Source organism: Vidua macroura, chromosome 8, assembly GCF_024509145.1.
Source record: "Vidua macroura isolate BioBank_ID:100142 chromosome 8, ASM2450914v1, whole genome shotgun sequence".
Classification (NCBI taxonomy): Eukaryota; Metazoa; Chordata; class Aves; order Passeriformes; family Viduidae; genus Vidua; species Vidua macroura.
In genome coordinates this window covers 16,510,778-16,530,475 of record NC_071578.1, presented here as the reverse complement: position 1 = coordinate 16,530,475, position 19,698 = coordinate 16,510,778, and the positions used below count along the sequence as shown (strand labels likewise).

Below are 19,698 nucleotides of genomic sequence, written 5' to 3'. Positions count from 1 at the left end.
TGGCTAGTTGGCACACATATTCTTATGGAAACTGTCTTTAGTCTCATACTTACTTTGCTAATACTTACTTTGTTCATTGCCCAGAGTGATTGTGTTTATTGTCCAGAAGTTTTGAAAAATATCCACTTGAGGAGATGGAAAGTCAAAAGAAGTCAGTATTTGTAGGCACAAAGCACTAAGAAATCACTGAAGCTCACATCTTTGTCTCCCTCATTGTAAACACAGCCTTGTGGTTCCATGGGTAGGTAGTTCTTCAAAAGCTGCTGATATTCTTGCCTTTACAGATGTCCTTGGCAGAGACTGGAGGGTTTCAGGAAGGTTCATGGAGTATTGTTACACAGTAGTGTCTCTAGCTATGTAGTTTATATTTCAATTTATTACTAAGCAACACTTGCAGCTTTTTGCACTACCTGGGTATCTACCTAGATGGGTCTTGTGGAGGTTTAGTACCAAAATCAACATTTCTCTTAGAGAAAAACTCTGCGTACATAAATCATGAAACTTCAGGGCATGTACTGTGCACCTATGGAGAAGAAATATGTTTAGTGGAATTTTGATCAAAAATTAATCAAGTGGGAATGAACTGTCCTAGTTGTGGCAGGTTTTCTAAACCTTCCGTTCATGTAAAGATAAGAAAGCAGATTGATGGGGTCACTTCACAGTGCTTAATTTCTATTCCACTATTGCCTGTGCCTATATCTTGACTGAGCAAGAAAAAACTTTGGTGTTTTATTTTTGATTTTGGTGTGGTTTTCACATTGCCCAGATTAAAACAAACCAAATGAAAAAAAGTACAGTTATACCATCAATATATTGGAAATACAGTTAGAGAGAAGAGTTAAGGGAATACATAAAAGCTTCCCCCAGAAACCATGAGGGCACCCTTCCCCCTTCTGTTTTTGGGTGCAGTTGTTTTTGCTTTCTGGAAATAATTTTGTGAAGAACCTAAGTGAAGAAATGGATACATTTAATTGCTTTGAATTAAAGCTGACTGGAGAAAGTAAGCAAGAGTACTTGGACTCTAGTCTGTGGGCAACTTCAAACAGTACTCTTTTTTTTCCTGAGTTAGAGACATAAGTAACTTGATAAAAATAGGAAATGACATTCATATTATCAAGTTGAGAAGCTCCTCTGTGGATTCTTCCTTGACATTTGTGAAGAAGGATTTATTTTGTGAAGTTGTGTTGACGTGTTGACCAGTTTCTGACTTTCAGTGAATGTTTCACTGTAGATAAGATGCTATGCACCCATAGAATCAATTTGATTAGGATGTCTGTTGACTAGCAAGTCTAAGTTAAATTTCAGGAGCTCAAGCAGAAGAATGTTATGTTGATTTAACTCTGGATGGGTTTCAGAAGGTCACGGTGCTCCAACTTCTGTCTGCAGCAAGTCTTTCCCCAAGGAAAAAAAGCTGACAGAATAGATGTCAATTCTAAAGCCTTAGATGTATAGTCTTCATCAGTCTGTAATGCCTAAAGTATTATTAGCAATCTTTCTACTCTCCTTGGACAACAGTGTCCTGGCCAGTTATATTCTACACTGATACTTACGTTTGTACTAGGAGTTTTGTAATCCTAGTAGGAGTTTTCATGAAGTAAGTTCTCATTAAACTTTTTTTTTTTGTGGGGGTCTGTGTGGGTTTTTTTCAAGCCAAACAGCTTAAATTGCTGTTTTGTGTGCAGCAAACTGTTAGAATCATAGCCTGTTTTGTTAAGGAGTGTTCTATAGAGGCATTTAAACTTAATCTGAAAGCATCTTCTCCCCCTCCCCTTCATTTTGTGGAAGGCCTTTTCATTCATTGGTGTCTTCTGGTTATTTGGGGTCACAGGGTTTCTTACAGAGTATATTGAGAGTAGTGTGACAAAGTGAATGGGACCTCTCTTCTGAATAGGCTATTACTAAAAGAAGAATGTTTTACATGGGAAATAACAACCAAATGAGATCTCTTAAATCACAGCTGGCCTCTAAGAAAATGATAGTTTTATGTTTTTGCTCTCTTGGCTGTTCAGTTATTCATTAGGTTATTTTGTTCTGATTGCTTAAGAATAAAAAAAGAGTTTAAGGGTTTTTGTCACATTTCATTCACATGGATGCAAAAATTTTTACTCCTCTCTTCAATTTCTTGGAACTACTGAGATGTTTACAATATAAAGTCTGTCCTTTTTTATCATAATTGATCTTGTTTGTTGTTCAGCTGGGAAGGTTGGCATTGCTGGGTGGTTGGCATTGCTTTAAACTTAGCAGTCTCTGTGTGTTCATCTTTTTATTACTGTTTCTAAGGAAGTGAAGCACGGTTTCTGCTTCATCTCTCTAGTACTGCAACCTGTTTCCAAGGTTCAGTCAAACCTCTCAGAGTCTGAGAGAACTGCAGCATAAAAATCCTACAGATTTTTGAATGAAGTGTGAACACAAGGAAAGCCTGCAAAAGAGACTGATAATTTGCCTCTGTATTTTCAGAAACCAGTCAGCTGTGCAAGCCACCTGCAGAGCATTTTGCTTCTGGCTTGATATTGGGGTAACAGTCTGAAGAAGAGTGTGGGTGTTGTATGGGTGAACTTATGACTTAAATTAGTAGAAAACTAGTTGTCATGGTCATAGATGAGTTTATTCTTTCAGAACTTCAGAGAGCCAAACACTCAGACTTGTGTTCTTCTGAATTCCTTTCCTGCTTTCTTATGGCCTGACTGAAAAGAATAGCTGTAGCCTAGAGGAGTACTTTCCTACAATTTTTCTCCCTTCTCCAAGGTACTCCTTTATTAAGAAGCAGCTATGTTCAGTTTCCATTGTTATATTGGGAATTTTTATTTAATGTGCTCTTGGGTAAGTGAAAGAGTGTCTTTTGATCATGTTGCATAATAAAAGCTTCCTTGTTGGCTCCCCTTGCCTCTGCCATTTGTTGGTCAAAACTTCCTGAAGGCCAGCTGTAGGAGTAGGCAATCTAAGCTTGGCTGTGGTCAGACCTCAGACCTTGCAAAGCTCTGTCCTGTCTGTGTTGCTTCAGTTGCCTAATGCATTCATTAATGTAGGATCTTGTCTGTCTTGCTGCTGGGCAGCAATGAAGCCGTTTGTATGCCGGATGCCAGAATGCTTTAAAACTCAAACAATCCACTTGCTATCAAAGGTATTTGCGTGGTTGGCATCTGTCTGCCTTAGGTAGCTGAGGGAACTGGGGTGGTTTAGTCTGGATGACAGGAGACTGAAGGGAGACTTTGTCACTCTTTACAAATACCTGAGAGGAAGTTGTAGTGCCATGGGTGTCAGTTTCTTTTTCCAGATATCAAGTGATAGGATGCGAGGAAACAGCCTCAAGTTGTGGCAAGGGAAGTTTAGGTTGGATATTAGGAAAAGCATCATCACTGGAAGGCTAGTCAAGCGTTGGAATGGGCTGCCCAAGGAAGTGATTGAGTTATCATCCCTGGAGATGTTCAAAAGTTGTGTAGATGTGACACTTGGAGACATGGTTTAGTGGTGATTGCTGGGTTAATTGTTGGACTCAATTATCTTGGAGGTGTTTTCCAACCTAAATGATTCTATTATTGTAGCTTTTTCTTGTTGTAAACTGTGTTTTGCAAATTGCTTGCTGTTCCTCAAATTCTGTAAGTAGTGGAGTGGTAGATTGGAAAATTTCTTCCTCATTATTAGAAAAGTTATCAGGCAAAACTGAATTAAATCAGTCCCCTGACTTCTTATATCAGCTAATAGATCAAAAATTAATTCTTGTGTTTTGTAGTATTTCTGTAATTGATCACTGAAGCAATGACACAAAATATATTGTGAATTGCTAGTTGCAGCTGAAAGTCGATGCACTGCATGACTGCAAAAGTGCTGCAGTAATACCTTGCTTGTAGTGCTACATTGTGCAATCGAGTAGTTGACAGGCACTCTGTCAGGCACCAGAAAGGAAAAATATTAACTGCGGCTTAACCAGGCTGGGCAGAGTTGCAATCACCCCTGGGACAGTCTTCAAAATAAAACTCTGCCCTGTGTTTGAACTTCGAGTTCACCGACTTGTAGGCCATGTCAAAGGCTGGAAATCTTTATCACCTTTGCTTTGAAAGCATACATTGTATAGACACATTTGAACTATAGGTATAGTGATTGCCCTGATAAAGCTGGTGAGTTTTGCCTTAACTGAAAGCGAGTCACATCTAGAACAATTTCAGGTGCTTTGTTTAATTGAGTTGTACTTTGTAAGATATCTTGGTGAGCTGACTGAAGAATTTGCTTTTGTCAGGAAACAAAGGAAACGTTTTGTCCCTACTTCTGGTATTTATGATCTTCTGTGAGCTGCTGTAGCTCATTAAGCTGGAGAGTGAAAAAATATCGATGGTTTTCTGTGGGACTAGTGAGTTGGATTGACTTGCAAGGTATAGAGGGTCTTGGAGCTGATGCAGCAGAAGGGATTGTAGGACATTACTGTGCAAAGAGGAGAAATGGGCTTCCCCACTATGTGGGTTTGTGGAAGGAAGGGATCTTGTTCCTCTAGCACTGTTTTGCTTGGAGTATGTTGCTCATTAAGTAGCTGTGACTTTGATGGAGTAGATATTCCTGGCTGTACAAAAAATACCAGAAAATACAGATACACAGAATATCTGTAGTCAGCTGGTAAAAATTCTCCACTTCTCTCAGCTGTGATCTAAGACTTTGTTTTAAATGCTGTGGGTCAATGATCATTATTAGAGAAGATTGACCATAGTGTTGGTGTAGTGTCAAAATAGCTTTATAATTGCTTGATCAAATATGAAAATGATAGAACAGTCTGGTATATAGCTCTGTTTTGCTACTTCACTCTGAAAAGTAAAGGCTTGTTCTCTTCCTTTATTTGTATTAAACCATTCTGAAATTTAACTCTGTCTGTTACCTTGCTTATGTGTCTGCTTGTTTATATATGGTTTTGAATGCCTGAACTGCTTGTAAAGCTGACCTGTGCAACAGCTCTTTGTTAGGAGTAGAATGTAGTCTGGTAAAATACAGTTTATCAGTGAGTGTTCTGTACAAAGTGTTCTGTAATACTGCTAAACACTTTCAACTCTTAAAATTTCCCAGGTGTTTGTGTACCTGTAGTAAAACTTCTGCCAGTTTGTAAAGCCACTTTGGGGCTGGTATCCACTAGGAGCTTGATAAGAGAGTTGATATAATTTAGTCTGATCAGTGCAGTTCCATGATAGTTCTGTCAATCTTTGTCCTCTCCAAGGTGTCAGAAGTCACCTCCTTCCCAGCTTCTCAATCCTTAGCAGCTAGTCCTTGACAGTTCATTAAATTTCAGGTATATTAATTGTAACCAAGGCTTTAGTTGACCACTAATATAAATGGAGACATCATATTTAATTAAAAAAAATACTACAAGCTTGGTCTTGCTGAGGATGGTTATTGTTCTGGGTAGGATTTTTTTGTTTCCTTATTTGTTTTTGTTTCTGTTGGAGGGATGGGGAGGGGAGAGAGGCCAAAAGCTTGCTCGTGTAGCATTTAAGACTGCAAGTTTAGAGTATTGCAAACATTGAAGCTCCTTTGGAGAGGGTCATTTGTGATAGTCTTTGGGTTGTCTCGGTGCAGAGAGAGAGAGGAGATCCTTACATCTAGAGGGTGTTAAAAGTAGAAACCTGTAACAAATCTGTGGTTGGGGTAATAAAATTAAAAGAGAATCTTGTATCTAGCTGCTGCTTGTAGCAAAATGGTGGAAAATGTAAACTGTAAAATTCGTTGGGTCACATCTCTTCCAATATAGGGCAGAACTTTGAAACTTGTGCTGAGAGCAATCACAAATGTGTTGGATCAAAATGGGCTGACACTTGAAGCTATTGAAATTAAAAATGTAGAATGCCTGTTGCTCTGCAGGCTTTGTAAGTGGCTAACCAAAAAGGTTTTATTTCCTTTCAATGATTCATTATTTATGCTTAGAGTTGAGTTACGTTTGTTTCTGCATGTAAATTATTGAAAAGTCTTGTTTAAAGCAGAGGGGCTAATTCTACTTAATAAAGCAATTTTTTTTTTGTCTGCTGTTATTTCCAAATTATTTCACATGAGAGCATGACAGAATGGCCAAGACTCAAATATGGAGAAGAATTCTGCTGTGTTCTTAGGCAGCTTTTGTATGTTATGCCTAGTAGAGAGATGCCAATATGAATGTAGTAGTTCTTGTCATGTATTTGGCTATGGAATTTTCCCTATAGAATATGGAATTGCAGGCTTATAGAAGTCTCCAGAATTTGTTCTGAAAGTATGGTTTTAAGTAAAAATTACTACTTTTAGTGTTTTCTATCTGTAAAAATGTATCTATAGCAATTCCTGGAACATGCCTCTTCTCTTTACTGATACAACTCTCTGGGTAAAGATTGTTGGGTAAATAAGTAATTTCCTTATCAGCTCATCTTTCAGCTAATTCAAATTTCAACAAGTTTCAAACATACACCTGTTTTGTATGCCTATGAAGCTTATTAAAAAACTAGCATGGAGTGGAGCAAGAGCAGATGGCATGTACAAGCAGAACTCTGTTCTTTGTGGAGATGCAAAATCAGTTATTTTGTAATACAAACACAGTTTTTAATGAATTTTGTTACTTTATTCCTTTTACACACTCTGAGATTTTGTTGGAATCAGTAGATTTTTGATGTTCTTTCAGAGAAATTTAACTTCAGGGCTTTTAACTGCATTTTTGTAACTATGTTAAAAACACAGAGAAAATGTACTGGGTTTTTTTTTTGTCCAACTTGGTGTTTATTTAAGCTTTACTTCTGTGCTGGATTTCCCTCCTAAGCCTTTGTGATTCTGTGAGGAAAAGCTATATATGATAGAGTGAGGATGTTCTTGATGGGATGCTGATTCCTTCCTGTTTGTGTGTTGCTTCCCTGGATTTAAAATGATGCAGTTGTCTTATGCAGTGTTTACTAACAGGTACTAGGTGCTTAATCAAAAGGAAAATCTAATCAGCCCTCACTTCCTCTGTCAGTTCTCGTGGCTTTCAAATCTTGTTTTCTTGGCATAACAACTTCCCTGTTATCAAAGCTCTTGAAAGATGGATGCAATGAGAAGAAATGATTGATGGTGGAAAATGACAGTAAACCAGATTGTTGTGTGCAAAGTAGAAGTCAGAAAAATACTTCGACAGTTAGCTTTTTTATCTAAAAAAAGTAACTTTTACTATGCTAGTATAACTTGAGATCTCTTTTTGGAGCTATTTTATTTGAAAATCAATGGATAAATATTTTGAGCAGGCTCAAAGTTATTTTCTAAGGGAGAAATCAGAGAATAGTAGTTTACCTTTCAGCATTGAGATATAAACACAGCATTAATATATTAGTAAAATAATCCTAAAATCTGAATATTTTATTTGGAAAGAAAATGTTTTTCTGGTGCTACACTGTATGTTTGCCAAGGATGCCCATAGTTCAGTGATTTTGTTTTTGGTTTTTTTCTTGGTTAGTTGTTTTTTTTTTCTTTTTTTCTTTTTTTTTTTTTTTGTTTTTTTGTGGTTTTTTGTGTTTTTTTGGGGAGTGTTTGTGTTTTGTTTTGTTTGAATTTTTTTTTTCTAACATAATGCAGCATTTCAAATTAAATTTATTTTTCTATTAAAGTGAACTGTAAGGAAGCATAATTTCCTCATGTATAGAAGTAATGCTCTCCTCTGATACCACTTGAATTTTGCCATTTTTCTGTAGTGCAAGATGAATAAATTAGAGAAAAGTAGTCTCATTGTTAGTATGCTTTATACTGATATTCATCCTAAAAGGCTCAAGTGTAACTCCAACCTTCCTCTACACCTGAAATCTGTCTGTAGATTGCTAAAAGTGTCAGAATAGGTGAAGCTTGAGCCTGTGTATGGAGTTTTAATGATTGGGAAGGAAGGCTACTTCCTTCAGGTGTTACTGGGATGCACAAAGCAGTGGAATACTGCTGCAGCCTGTTGTTTGTGGCACACAGTGGAGTTGTACAAAGGGAAGATCCATATGTGTTACCTTTGAAAGAGCTGTAGCAAAATGACCTGTAGCTTGAAACAAGGTTCGTTTGACATTTTTGGTCAAACAAAAGATTCTTGTCAGACTCTTGTTCTTGTGGAGAGTGACTCAGTTATACCTAGAGGCAGAGTGCTGGAGATGGAGCTACCCTAGAGCCTTTCCTACCTGCTGCTGTTCAAAGCACTTCAGCTTTATTTGAGTGGCTCTTGTGCAAATACAGCACAGTCTGGTTTTGGATAAAATTTAAGATCAAGGTTGAAGTAATTGTCTCATATTTTCCAGTAACTTCCTCTAAATCTTGGAAATCTGTGGTCCTCTTGACCTATAGCTACTTGGAAATTGGAAAGAAATTTTTTGTGTTGAGATTTTTTTTTGGGGGGGAAGGCAAAACCCCAAAGTAAAATAAAAAAATCACTGAAGTATCAAATTCTACCTGTCCCCTTCTGAGACTTAATTCTAATTGCATTTAGACTACACTAATAAATAGCAACGAACAAGTGATTTTAAAAGCAAAAGTGGAATGTAAGCAAGTAATTTCATTAGTAGAACATAGTGTTAATGTCACCTGTAGAAATGGTTAACATTTTTGAATTGCTGTACCATCAGTATGGTGAAACTTGCACAGACCATCCTGAGCACAGGCAGGAATAGTTGAAGCAACTGTTAAAAATAGGGGGGAAAACCACCAGTCATAGCTGTCATTACAGCAGTTGCAGTTGTGTGATCACAGTTTTTTGTTTAGTGTAACCCAAACCATGTTAGCAGTTGATATCTGGGTCTGTGCCTATAACTTCTCATTCTGTGGCATTTCATTTAGCTTTCGAGATCTTCAAGGCACCTACTGAAACATTTTGGAGTGTCATTTGAGGGTGTTAATATGTGTTACATAAAAGAAGCTGGGAAAAAACCCCTTGCTGCTTTCCCCTGGGCTTTTGTAAACCAGAGCTTAAATCAATGAACTGATTTAATACTTCTATCCCATGGGTCCTTGCAAGAGAAAGAATTGTTCAGTTCAAGAGTGTGGGCTCTTTTTAAGGAATTTTGAGGTTTTCAAATGGATTTTGAGATTCTGTACCAAAATGCTATTGACTTTTCAGCCATTTCAATAGTTGACTCTTCCTGGGATCAGTGAGACTCATGAATATTCTAAGCAGTAAGAAGTACATCAAATCTAGTACACTTCCTGCAGTTCAGTGAATGCAACTTGTAAGCATTCACAGATGCTGTTCCTTAACAAGGCTTTTGTAAGGCTTTACTGCTGTCAAGAACACCTCAGATGTGATAGTGTTAGTTGCCAAAAATGTATTAAGAAGTGTCTTTCCATCTTCAGCAAAGTTTATTTGTAATCTCTCATTAATTTCTTTTGGATTAGAATTCCTGTGTGAAGTTTATTCTGACATGATACAAAGTTTTACCAGCTTAATGACCTTCACAAGAAACAGACTTCATTGAATATGTGCTCAATAAAAGTAAAACTTCTTTCCTTCCAGACTACATTAAGGGAGGTTTGTTTTAATGTTTTATTTGTTTTAAAAAAACGAAAAAACGAAATCTTGTAAAAGCCATGAGCATGCTTAAATATTTTGTATTGAAATATTAATAAAAATATTCTGTATGTTTACACATTTTTTCCTTTTAAAAATCTACCAGCTACCTGGTTAATAATGAACCAGCTTTGATACAGTGACAGATTGCCATCAAATTAAATGCATCTTTCAGCTTCTACATATGCTAGAGGCAGTGGACTTCAACTGCCAAGTAACTGGTGGTATTCCATAGTATGTACAGAGACTGGATGGTTATTGCTACCCATGAAGTCAAGAAAGATACTCCAGAATGTACCTTCCTGCATACCTGCTTTTGGGGAAAAGGTCTTCTCTAATGAAGTTCAAATACAGCTGTTGCAGATTTAAGGGCAAGGCTGTGGGGTAGTGCAGAGTGACATTTTGTCTTTAGAAAACTTCTGTCTTGTTTTGTTGTTTATTCTTTGAATGCTCCTCCTTCCCTCCTGAAGACAATGTAAAGTACTGTGAAAAGTGTCCTTATGAAATGAGCCTTTGTTATTTATGTAAGCACACTCTTTCTTTGTCTTACTGAGTGGATCTGTTCATTTCACTAATAGTGTGCAGTCCTGGGATTGACTGAGGATGGTTTTTTCAAAGGCATGGGTACCATGGCTAGTCTTTCCTCCTTTCCAGGCTGTATATCAGAAACCACTCTCTTGGAGCTTCTGAGCACTAACTCAGCTTATGCAGGGATGGACGAAGATACTACAAATTTCTCTTATGGGGACAGAGTTGTGGGATGTGTGGATCACAACCAATGCTTGCTAGAACAATTTGTATTAATTAAACTATTATTAGTAGCAACGACTCAATTCCATTAATGGCAAACAACTATTCAAACCATGCAGTTATTCCTAAACGTGCTTTCCCAGTAATTGGGTTGGAACAACATCTGGGAGACCTCCACAGAAGTGGCACAGTGTACTGGGGCACCAGCAGATTCTATCTGGGCATTTCCACAAAAAGCTCTCACAGTGTTCTCATCAGTCAGGTGTGTGTGTAATCCTGTACTCCCTGCCTGCCTATAGCAACTGCTGTTTTCTTGAATGAAGTCTTTCAAAAATTTTTTTGGACAAGCTGTTGGTGATGGTAGTGTGTGGCAGTGGCCTCAAATGGAGTGAAGAGAGTCTTGGTGTTCTGCGTTTCTTGATTTTTCCTGGATTCCATGGGACCACCAGTCTTGAGCTTATCAGTTTTTGGGAGGCTTCCATGCTCTATCAGCACCTACTGCTCCATCTCTCCAGCTTGCTGTTTGCTGGTGGCTAGATCCTCAGCTACACAAAAGTTCACAGTTTGAGGGTTCATTCAGACAAACTTGCACTGAAGGGATTTTTGACAGGCATTTGCTTGTTTCCCAAATAACAAAAAACATTCTGGGAACAAAAAAGATAGTTTGCGTATGAAGACCATACAAGGTCTTACAAACATTAACCGTTCCTAATTGTAAAACTATGCTGCCTGGCCAGAAACCCTGACAGCACTGGAATTTAAGAGCCCTGAGCACTTTTCAGACAGATTGTGGTTATTGAAGCATGCTCCTTTTATCTGGGCAAAGCTAAGAGACTGTTTGCTGTGCACAAACATGACTGCTTCCAATTTGAAAAGGAATTGTATTTTAAAATACAGCAAATATATTAGGTGAGGAATAAATCTGGGGATCTCTTTCCAGCAGAAGATTGTGAAGTTAGCTGGTTAACCCTACAAAAACATCTTCCACCAAAAGTACTCCCATATTCTGTTCTCTGAGGTCAGCTGGTAAGCTTCCTGAGAAATAACCTTACAGGCTACTGAGGTTTTAATCCCTTTGTGTTAAGAGTTTCTGGAAAGTACCTTTCCAGTATTCAGAATAAATACACTTTTTTCATTTTTAAAGCACTTGTACATAACATGCTCTGTGGGAACTTATGATTGGAGTCAAATTGTATAGCTGAGTATCTGACAAGTGGTCACTAACACGGTCTTGTGATGGTTGGCTTTCTAAGAAGTAAGAGCAGTGCAGTCATCTGCCTCTTTTAGTGTAATTGCTTTAGGCACTGATAAAGGTTGTCTGCTAAACTGAAGCTGTGTGGCTGTTGCGTGGTTTTCTAGTCCATACTATGAAAGTTGAAGGTGTGAAGATAGGTAGAAGTAATAATTCACCATTTAAAAAAAAATCTCTTAAGTTACAGGGTGTTTTTCAGCTGTTGTCATTTCAGTCTCCAAATAAGTCAGGAAGAAACATTTAAAGCAAACCCCAAATAAAAGTTTGAGAATCTGCTGTGTGTTGTTAATCTATAAGAAAGTGCCTGCTATTACATAAAAAAGCTGTGATTTTGCATAAAGTAATTTAGAGGTAAAGTTGAGTGTTAAGTACAAATATTAGCATCAAAGCACCTGTAATGAAAGATGTTCCACTTCAAATTAATTATTTGAAAGTAGAATGCACTATGCATTTGCTGAGCAGTAAATCTCTGCAGTTCACCCGAGTGGTAAACTGGTGGAGAAATTGAAGAAATATAAGTAAGCACAATATAATTTGTTTAAATTCTTATAACAAACAAAACAAAATCCTTCCTCTCTTTTCAGAAACTTCTTCGCTAAAAGGACAAAGGAACTCAAACCTGCTGTCCAAAGCGCTCCTGGTTGGAAGTTGTTTGGAAAAGTCCCACCCAGGGAAAACCTTCCAAAAGATTCCAAAATTATTCAGCAGGTGAGTAAACATCACACAACTCAAGGTAGGAAAACTGCAAAAACAACACGCAGGTTCTGCATTTCTCTGCTGTTATATCCACATTGGTATTATATGACCACAGGGTGCTCTGAGAACATTCTTTTGGGGCTTTGTGTAAGTAATAGTAGTTACTAAGGAATTTGAGTTTTATGATTATTTTGTACAATCTTCAGTACATCTCAGTACTTATGAAAAATACTTACAAAAAGGTGGTATATCTTCAAAAAGCATTTAAGCTGTCTTTGTCAAGACATTAGAACTTGCATTAGCTTCTCATAAACTTTAGTCTTATTTAACATGGTATGCTGCAATCTGACTCATTTTTCCATTGCCATCCTTGTCTTGAAGACTTCCTGTGTAGGTGACCTGTGACAAATTGCTTAGAATTCTGAAACATGTCATCTTCTTTAAATTAGTGTTAATCTCACTCAAGATACTTTGTTGCAAAGTAGTGCTGTAAATTAAAACTTGGTTTTGAGCTACTGGAATTCTTCACAAAGATACCTCTGATTTCCTTCCTCTGTCACAAAGTTGCGCTTCCATAGAATTGTTCCTCTGGAATCTGCCTTTGATAAAATAATACTTCTGATAAAATAATACTAAAATGTCAGTCTTCAAAGGGGCACAATTGGTATCATTAATGTTAGCGTGCAAACCTGAAGCTGAAAGATTTGTTGACATGAGAAATATGAATATTCCCTGTAACTTGAATCTCTTGAGGGCTGCTTTCTCTGTCTCCTTTCTTAAATTCCAAAAAAGCTGATGTGTTTGGCAGGTATAAATGGCTGTGGATGAGGCAGTGTTCACTTACCTCCTAGAAGGGGCTTTGTGGCAAAGAGGGCCTTTTGGGAGCAACCAAAGTCAAAAATGAGAGGATCTTTTTGAAGGATTTTAATGCAGTGTGACTTGTGACAATGGGTTGAAGCTATGTGACCTTTAAAGATCCCTTCCAACCCAAATTATTCTATGGTTTGTACTGTGAAGTAAACTGAATGCTTTTTCTATGTTTTCAAATACAATTTTCTTATTTAAGTGGTTTTCCTCTTTGAGTGGGAGAGGGCAAGCATTCTTGGTTTGCTTGCAGGTGCATGCTGTTGGCCTTGTGCTGTGAAAATACTGTGGTAAAATCCAGATGTCTCTTCCATCCTGAGAAATAGAGAATCTGCACAGTGTTACCTGTCATCTGCTTGCTGTTTTTTAGTGAAATTTTCTTTCTAATGAAGACATTTGTTCTGAGACCATGTTATAGTAGAATGGTTTGGTTTGGAAGGGAGTCCTACTCTCCCTGCTATAGGCAGACACCTTCCAATGGACCAGTTTGCTCAAAGCCCTGTCCAACCTCACTTTGAACACTTTCAGGGATGGGGCATCCACAACTTTCCTGGGCAACCTGTTGAAGATGATAATCTGAAGAAACAATCCTGCTTTCTTATTCTGTTTTCCCTCAGTGATTGTGTTTGTTTTAAATGGTAGTGTTCCTCTTTTTTAACTCCTCCAAAGTGTCAGAAAAGTAAATGTATCCAGCAATGTATTATCTGTAACCACGATTGAGTTGTTCCTAGTCATGTGGGTTGTGCTATAATGTTTTCCAGATTAGAGTCACTGTTGGATTTACATGATCTTGAGTAAAGTACCAGTAATAGCTAATAGCTCTAGCTTTCTATTTGGCTAAAGCAGGCGTGGTCTTTATCTAAAGCCTCATGAGCTAAAAGATAGTTACCAAAGGGGGAACCAGCTTCACAGTGTGCTCTACACACAGTTAGAGCTACATACCTAAGGAAATTTGATCTTAAACTGAGAAATTACCCCAGTGTCTCCATAATTAGCATATGTCAAATGTCTTGCATGTGTTTAAAATTTACTATATAGCTTCTTGTGCATATGCCTTTGAAGAAAAGCTGGTGGTTTCTTTTCTCAAAAAATGTTTGAATTTGCTAAGCTGGTGATGGGTTAGAATGAATGTAGGCACACTTGGTTATTGAAGATCAGTGGGGAATAGTATCTTCACTTCAGATGGCTGACTGTAGTCTCTAAGACTAATTCCTCACTAGGCTGGAGATGTGAGTAAAAATAGTATAAGGTCTTCAAGAAGTTGACAGAAGTATGATTAAAGCTTGATGTGTTTTGTTCACATGCAATTCTGTGAATCTGTCCGGTTACTTCATAACCTACATGGAATGTGTCTCCAACCTTGCACTTTGACTTTCTAAATCAGAGTGGAGGGATCAGATATGATTGAAACAGAAACCCTGCGTTTTTCCTCCAATTTTTTTAGCTCTTTGTGGCCAGAACCACGGTTACTTCTTGTTAGCCACCTTTTTAAAATGAACCTTAGGTGTAAGACTACAAGAAGGTGGGAAAGCTGCCTGTGAGGGGGTTTATGGTAGTTTATTAGCCACAAATCTTGCCATTCCTGAACATTATTATTCATGGTTGGACACAGTCCTTTCACTTTACTGATGTCAGTGGCCAGCTTTGGAAGGGTGCAAATAAACCCTTGATTAAGGAAACTCAGTAATGAGTCAGCAGCCTGTGTGTAAAAGATGAGATCTTAAGAAGACCTGTTGCAAGAAAAATTAACTCACAACAGGAAAAACTTTGCTAATAATAGGAGGAGGAAGTCTTTTGGATAAGGATAATACTTACATCAAAGTTTTATGGCAATATCATGAAGCATGAAGTACTTTCCTATTAGTAAAACTGAGAAAAATTACATCATTGTAGATGTATAGCCAAAAGAGTGGTAGGGCTTCCATCCTGGCTGAAGGAAACCTCCTTTGTTCTTTTTGTTATGGTAAGAATGATGTAGTAAATTGCTGATTACATTTAAATGAATGCTTGTGGCTCCCAGTCACTGTCTATCAACCAGGCACTGCTATATGACAACTTCATTTCCAGAAAAGTCAGGTAGTGCTAGTAATATCTTGAATAACCTCCAAGAAAATCTGAAAACTTAACTGGGGATATGATTTCAGACATTTTTCAGATGACGATGCCAGCCAGCTGTGCCTTCAGAGACTGCCTAATGAACATGATTGTAAATAATTTCCTTGCAAGCCTCTTAGCCCGTGCAGAAGATGATGAATGTTTTTGTGGCACAGCAGCCTGCAGGGTTTGCCTGCACCATCCGTGCAGCTGTGCCGCCTTGGGCGAGATGCGCTCCCTCAAAGTGGGTCAGAGGTTGAAAGTTCTTGGCAGCTGCATCTCCCCACTCGCAGCTGCTGGCACGCTCATCTCTCCTTGGATTTAGAGCCGCCCAAGCAGGATGTGATTGAGGCCAACTCTTTTGCTGGACATCTCCTTCCTCTGGGCTTCTTTCCTTCACTGTTTTTTTGAAAAGGGAAAACAACTCCCCAGGACTGCAAATGTCAAATGCATTTGATGGTTTTAGGAAGTGTGCCTTTTTTTCATGAACTGCAGCTAATAAAACTAGCTATTATAAGAAGCATGTTGTCATTAATGATGAGTTTGGTAAATTCTTTTCAGTCTGTACAAAAATCTGCTTTAAATTAGACTGTTGTAATACTTTAATACAGAAGCATTTAAAGCAGAAACAGACTTGTGGGCTGATATATAACATTTTGGAATGTATTGACTAAAGTCCAAGTTCTGTTTAAAAATGCAAGCACAATTTAAGCTTTTGTGTGTACAGTTGAAGAAAAGAGCTTTAAATCTATGATAAAAATTTTTCTGAACATCAAGTCATTAAGTTTAGCTTATTTTATTAAAGCAGGCTTGCATACTTTTTATTGATGTTTTTAAAGCAGTATGTTGTGTTTTTCATAATATGCCTGAATTAAAGTAAATTCAAAATACGCAATTACACATTACAAAATAAAAAACAAAAGCAAAAAGTACATCAAATTTGCTTTATCAGCAGGTTTAATAATGCTTCTCTGAGTGGCAGCCTTAAATGAAGTGGAAAAAAAAGAGCTTCTTTTCTACTTAAATCTGCCACACCATTAAAAGCTTGCAGTGATTTTAGCAATGACTGCTTGTTCAGAAGTGAAGTCATCTTTTCCAATAGCTGTCACCTTGTGTACAAAATTGAAGGTTTTAATCTTTGACAGTCCATTAAGTACTTGCTTTGACTGGGTCACTTGTACATCTAACCTCTGAAAACATATTGGGGTGGCTCTGAAATATTTACAGAAAAGAAATACCTGAGGGCTAAAAAAACATAAGTGTCTTCACTTGACTATATTTCCAATGTTGTTATCTCCAGTCTGAGATCTAATGGAGAAATTGCAGTCCTTGATTCGGCAGAATTCCTGTGGTCTCCCAGGGACAAGGGTTTTCAGAGGTTTCTCTTCAGAGGAACAGATGTGGTTTGAATCAATTTTCATATGACTCAAACATTTTGGCTTGTAATATTAACTCTTCCCTCCAATCTTGGTTGTTAGAGTTTAAAAGTGCACAAAGCTCTTAATGCTTTTGAAATGTGTGTGTGTTTGTAAACAAACCCAAGGACTGACTATCTCAGAGAAGTTGTTGAATGCTTTTTTACAGGAGTGGTTTTTAAGCAGATTGTTATTTAGAGGTCACGTTGGCTCACCTTGCACTACTATTGGAGAAAAAAGGAAAGCAAGACTTCTGCCTGTTTGCCAGATACAGAGCAGAAATACATTGGTAACAAACTGCCTTGAAACAAGGACAGATAATAAATAGGGCTATTGGATCTTGCAAGGAACCTGTAACACCTGAATAATAATTTGCCCTACCAGAAGCAGTGAGAAGGCTGGGATGGTTTTCTTTGTAGATGCTGTAGCAGTTCAGATTGTTAAGAAATGTCTCACATGGTTCAATTATCACATGTGTAGTCAGTAAAATATCTATTGTGGAGATAAACCATAGACATTCCCCAGTGTTTTAGATTTCTTCAGTGATTATCTTGTCAGTAAAATGGTAGTGAAACTGGTAGGACCTCAGAGTGAGAGATGCTTTCTTCTGTTTTGCATAAAAGCCATAAAATACAGTTCAGCTCCTACTGCCAGGACATCCCAAGTTGCTTTGACAGGGGAGATGTGTTAAGGAGAACTTGTTACAATGTCAGTGCTATATTGGTGGCACAAATGCATCTTCAGGGGAGCACCTTACCAGGGAGGATGGGATCAATGTTTTGAAAATAACATGGAAATACTGAATCTGCTGATGTGAATTCTTCTGATTGTTTTTTTTTTTTTAAATGAAGTCTTTAAGAGCAACTACAAAGAGTGTTGAAGCAACTATTCTCATACTGAGGCTTGAAAAAGAAAGCATAGGCATACATAGGTATGTATTTTCATTTCTGCTCCTGAAAGTTGTTGGATTTGGAGGAAACAAATAATATAAATTGAGGTAATAAAAATTATAGAACTTATTTGACTTGAATTGGTGGGAAAAAATATTTTATTTTTTGGTCTTCTGGATTCTCTCTTTGTGAGATCCCTCTCCTTCTATTTCTTTGAATTTCTTTAGCCAAGCATGATATGTAGATTTTTTTTCTCTCAAAGAACTGAGCATTTGCAGGTTAAGTAGACATGCTGCTGAGCTTGAGGTGCTGAGGAAGCAAAATCATCATCTAGACAGGCTGTATCAAATTCCAAAAGGATAGGTTCAGTGATAAGTCTGCTGTCTTTCATGGACATTTATTTAAAGTGTGAGATTTTGTTGATTTGTTTTAATATAAATCTTGTCCTTCCAAGGCTGGCATGGTACTTCAGTACGGAAAAGGAAAAATAGTATGGCAAGGGTGAAGAAAGCCTTTAAAATGGTTTCTGTTATTCTGAACACTGCAGATATGTTCTGTTGAATTAATGATAAAAACCTTATTTTCCTTCTTCCAGGCACTGTAATTGAAGGCTTAAAGGCAGTGGGCTTTGTTTGTGACTTCCCCTGCAACCCATCTTTAAGCTTGGCTTATCTTTCCATTATAAAGCTGACTTTGACTTTTGGTTGGAAATGTACAGAGCTGTGCTTGTACAGGGTCTCCTGGAGCTGGGCTTGCTTTTATACCTGGTTGCCTTGTTGCTTGAGTGGTGCTTAGAATCTTATATATAATGGAAGTGACTGTTGCTCAAAGCATTACAGATTCATCTCTGTTACCACCAGCAAGGCTGAGGTAGAGCCCACCTTTGAGCTTTTAGTTTAGAAATACCAATGATAACACGGCAGGGGACAATGTTTTGTTTTTCTTTTCTAACAGCATGTACTTTTCTAAGGCTGTGGTTAGGTCAGTCTAATGTCTGTGAGTGGTGTGTACTAGGGAGACACAGGGTGTATCAGGTACTGCCTTTGTCATGCATCTGAGAAGCACCATGGAAAAAAATCTCCCTTTGGGCAAAGGGGCTGATTACTGAAAATATAAAAGATCAGTTAAACCAGAAAAGCAATCCAGTTGATGTCTGTGCAGATCTTGCACAAGTGGGAAGTCTTTGTCTTATGTGTCTATTTTGAGGGCTGGAGAAGGAGGAGGAACAGACACAGCATCCATGTTTTCTCAAACACACAGGATGAATACTCTACATGTGAATTTAAATTTTGGCTTGCATATTGCTGTTTTGTAATGGTATTTTCCTTTATTCACTAAGGCTCTGCTTCTGTTTTTCTTATTAGGATGACAGTTCTGGCAGTCTTGCGTCAATATCCGCTCTCAGTCTATTAAACACAGGGGTATGAAATTTAATATATACTTTTTGTAGTTGTATTTGATGCCATGCATGGGACTGTGTAGCACTCATTAAAATAGTACAAACATCACGTTTTCACAGTAGCATGAATATTTTATGGCACTAACCATCAACTCATTAAAAACCATTAGCAAAATAAACAAGTTTGACATGTGAATCTCACTAACAACTTGAAGTGATAGAGAATTATTGTTTATTGTTTATAATGCATGTTCTTGGATATCAAGAAATAGGTAATCAAAGAGCTTGACAGTAATTTACTTTCTATGTTTGCTGTGCCTCATTGCTTAATGGTAAAAGTTTTTGAAAGGCTTAATTTGTAATATTTTTGAACACCTTATTAAATTTGAAAATTGATATATTAGAATCTTCTTTCTGTCATTGGGCCACAAAAGCTATTAGCAGTGGTACTTCAGATCTCCAGATGCTTTTAATCGCTATTTCCAACATGAAATTGGAAAACTAGAAAAGCTATTGAAACTTTTGTTACATTTTATATTATCTATTTGTCTGACTGGGATCCTTCTGCAATTGTGCATGCCCATTCCTTTGTACACTTTTTGTAATTCTGCACTCTGTGTGAAACATGAATAGTACAGATTGGCTTTTTAGTTCTGTGGAACTGTGTAACAGAGCAGTCATATAACTGCTGGTTGATTCTGATGCCTGTGCTTCACATTACATGGCCTGGCCACTCTCAGCATGTCTTTATTGGGCTCAGGGCTGGTGGCTTCCTGTAAACAAAAGAAGATGAAACTTGATGCACCTTTTTAAATACCCAATTGAGGAAAAAGTACAGCAAA

General features: G+C 37.6%; 1 protein-coding gene across 2 annotated transcripts in view; it reads left to right on the top strand.

Moving 5' to 3' along the window:
- Positions 1 to 19,698, top strand: part of TBC1D12 (TBC1 domain family member 12) — a 41,392-nt gene that overhangs the window by 5,000 nt on the left and 16,694 nt on the right. Inside the window, exons 2-3 of one of the 2 annotated variants that reach the window (XM_053984115.1) lie at positions 12,083 to 12,206; positions 18,822 to 18,878. In XM_053984115.1, the coding sequence (XP_053840090.1) occupies positions 12,083 to 12,206; positions 18,822 to 18,878 (181 nt within the window). The remainder of the gene's footprint in view (positions 1 to 12,082; positions 12,207 to 18,821; positions 18,879 to 19,698) is intronic. The other variant, XM_053984116.1, reaches the window with a different exon arrangement.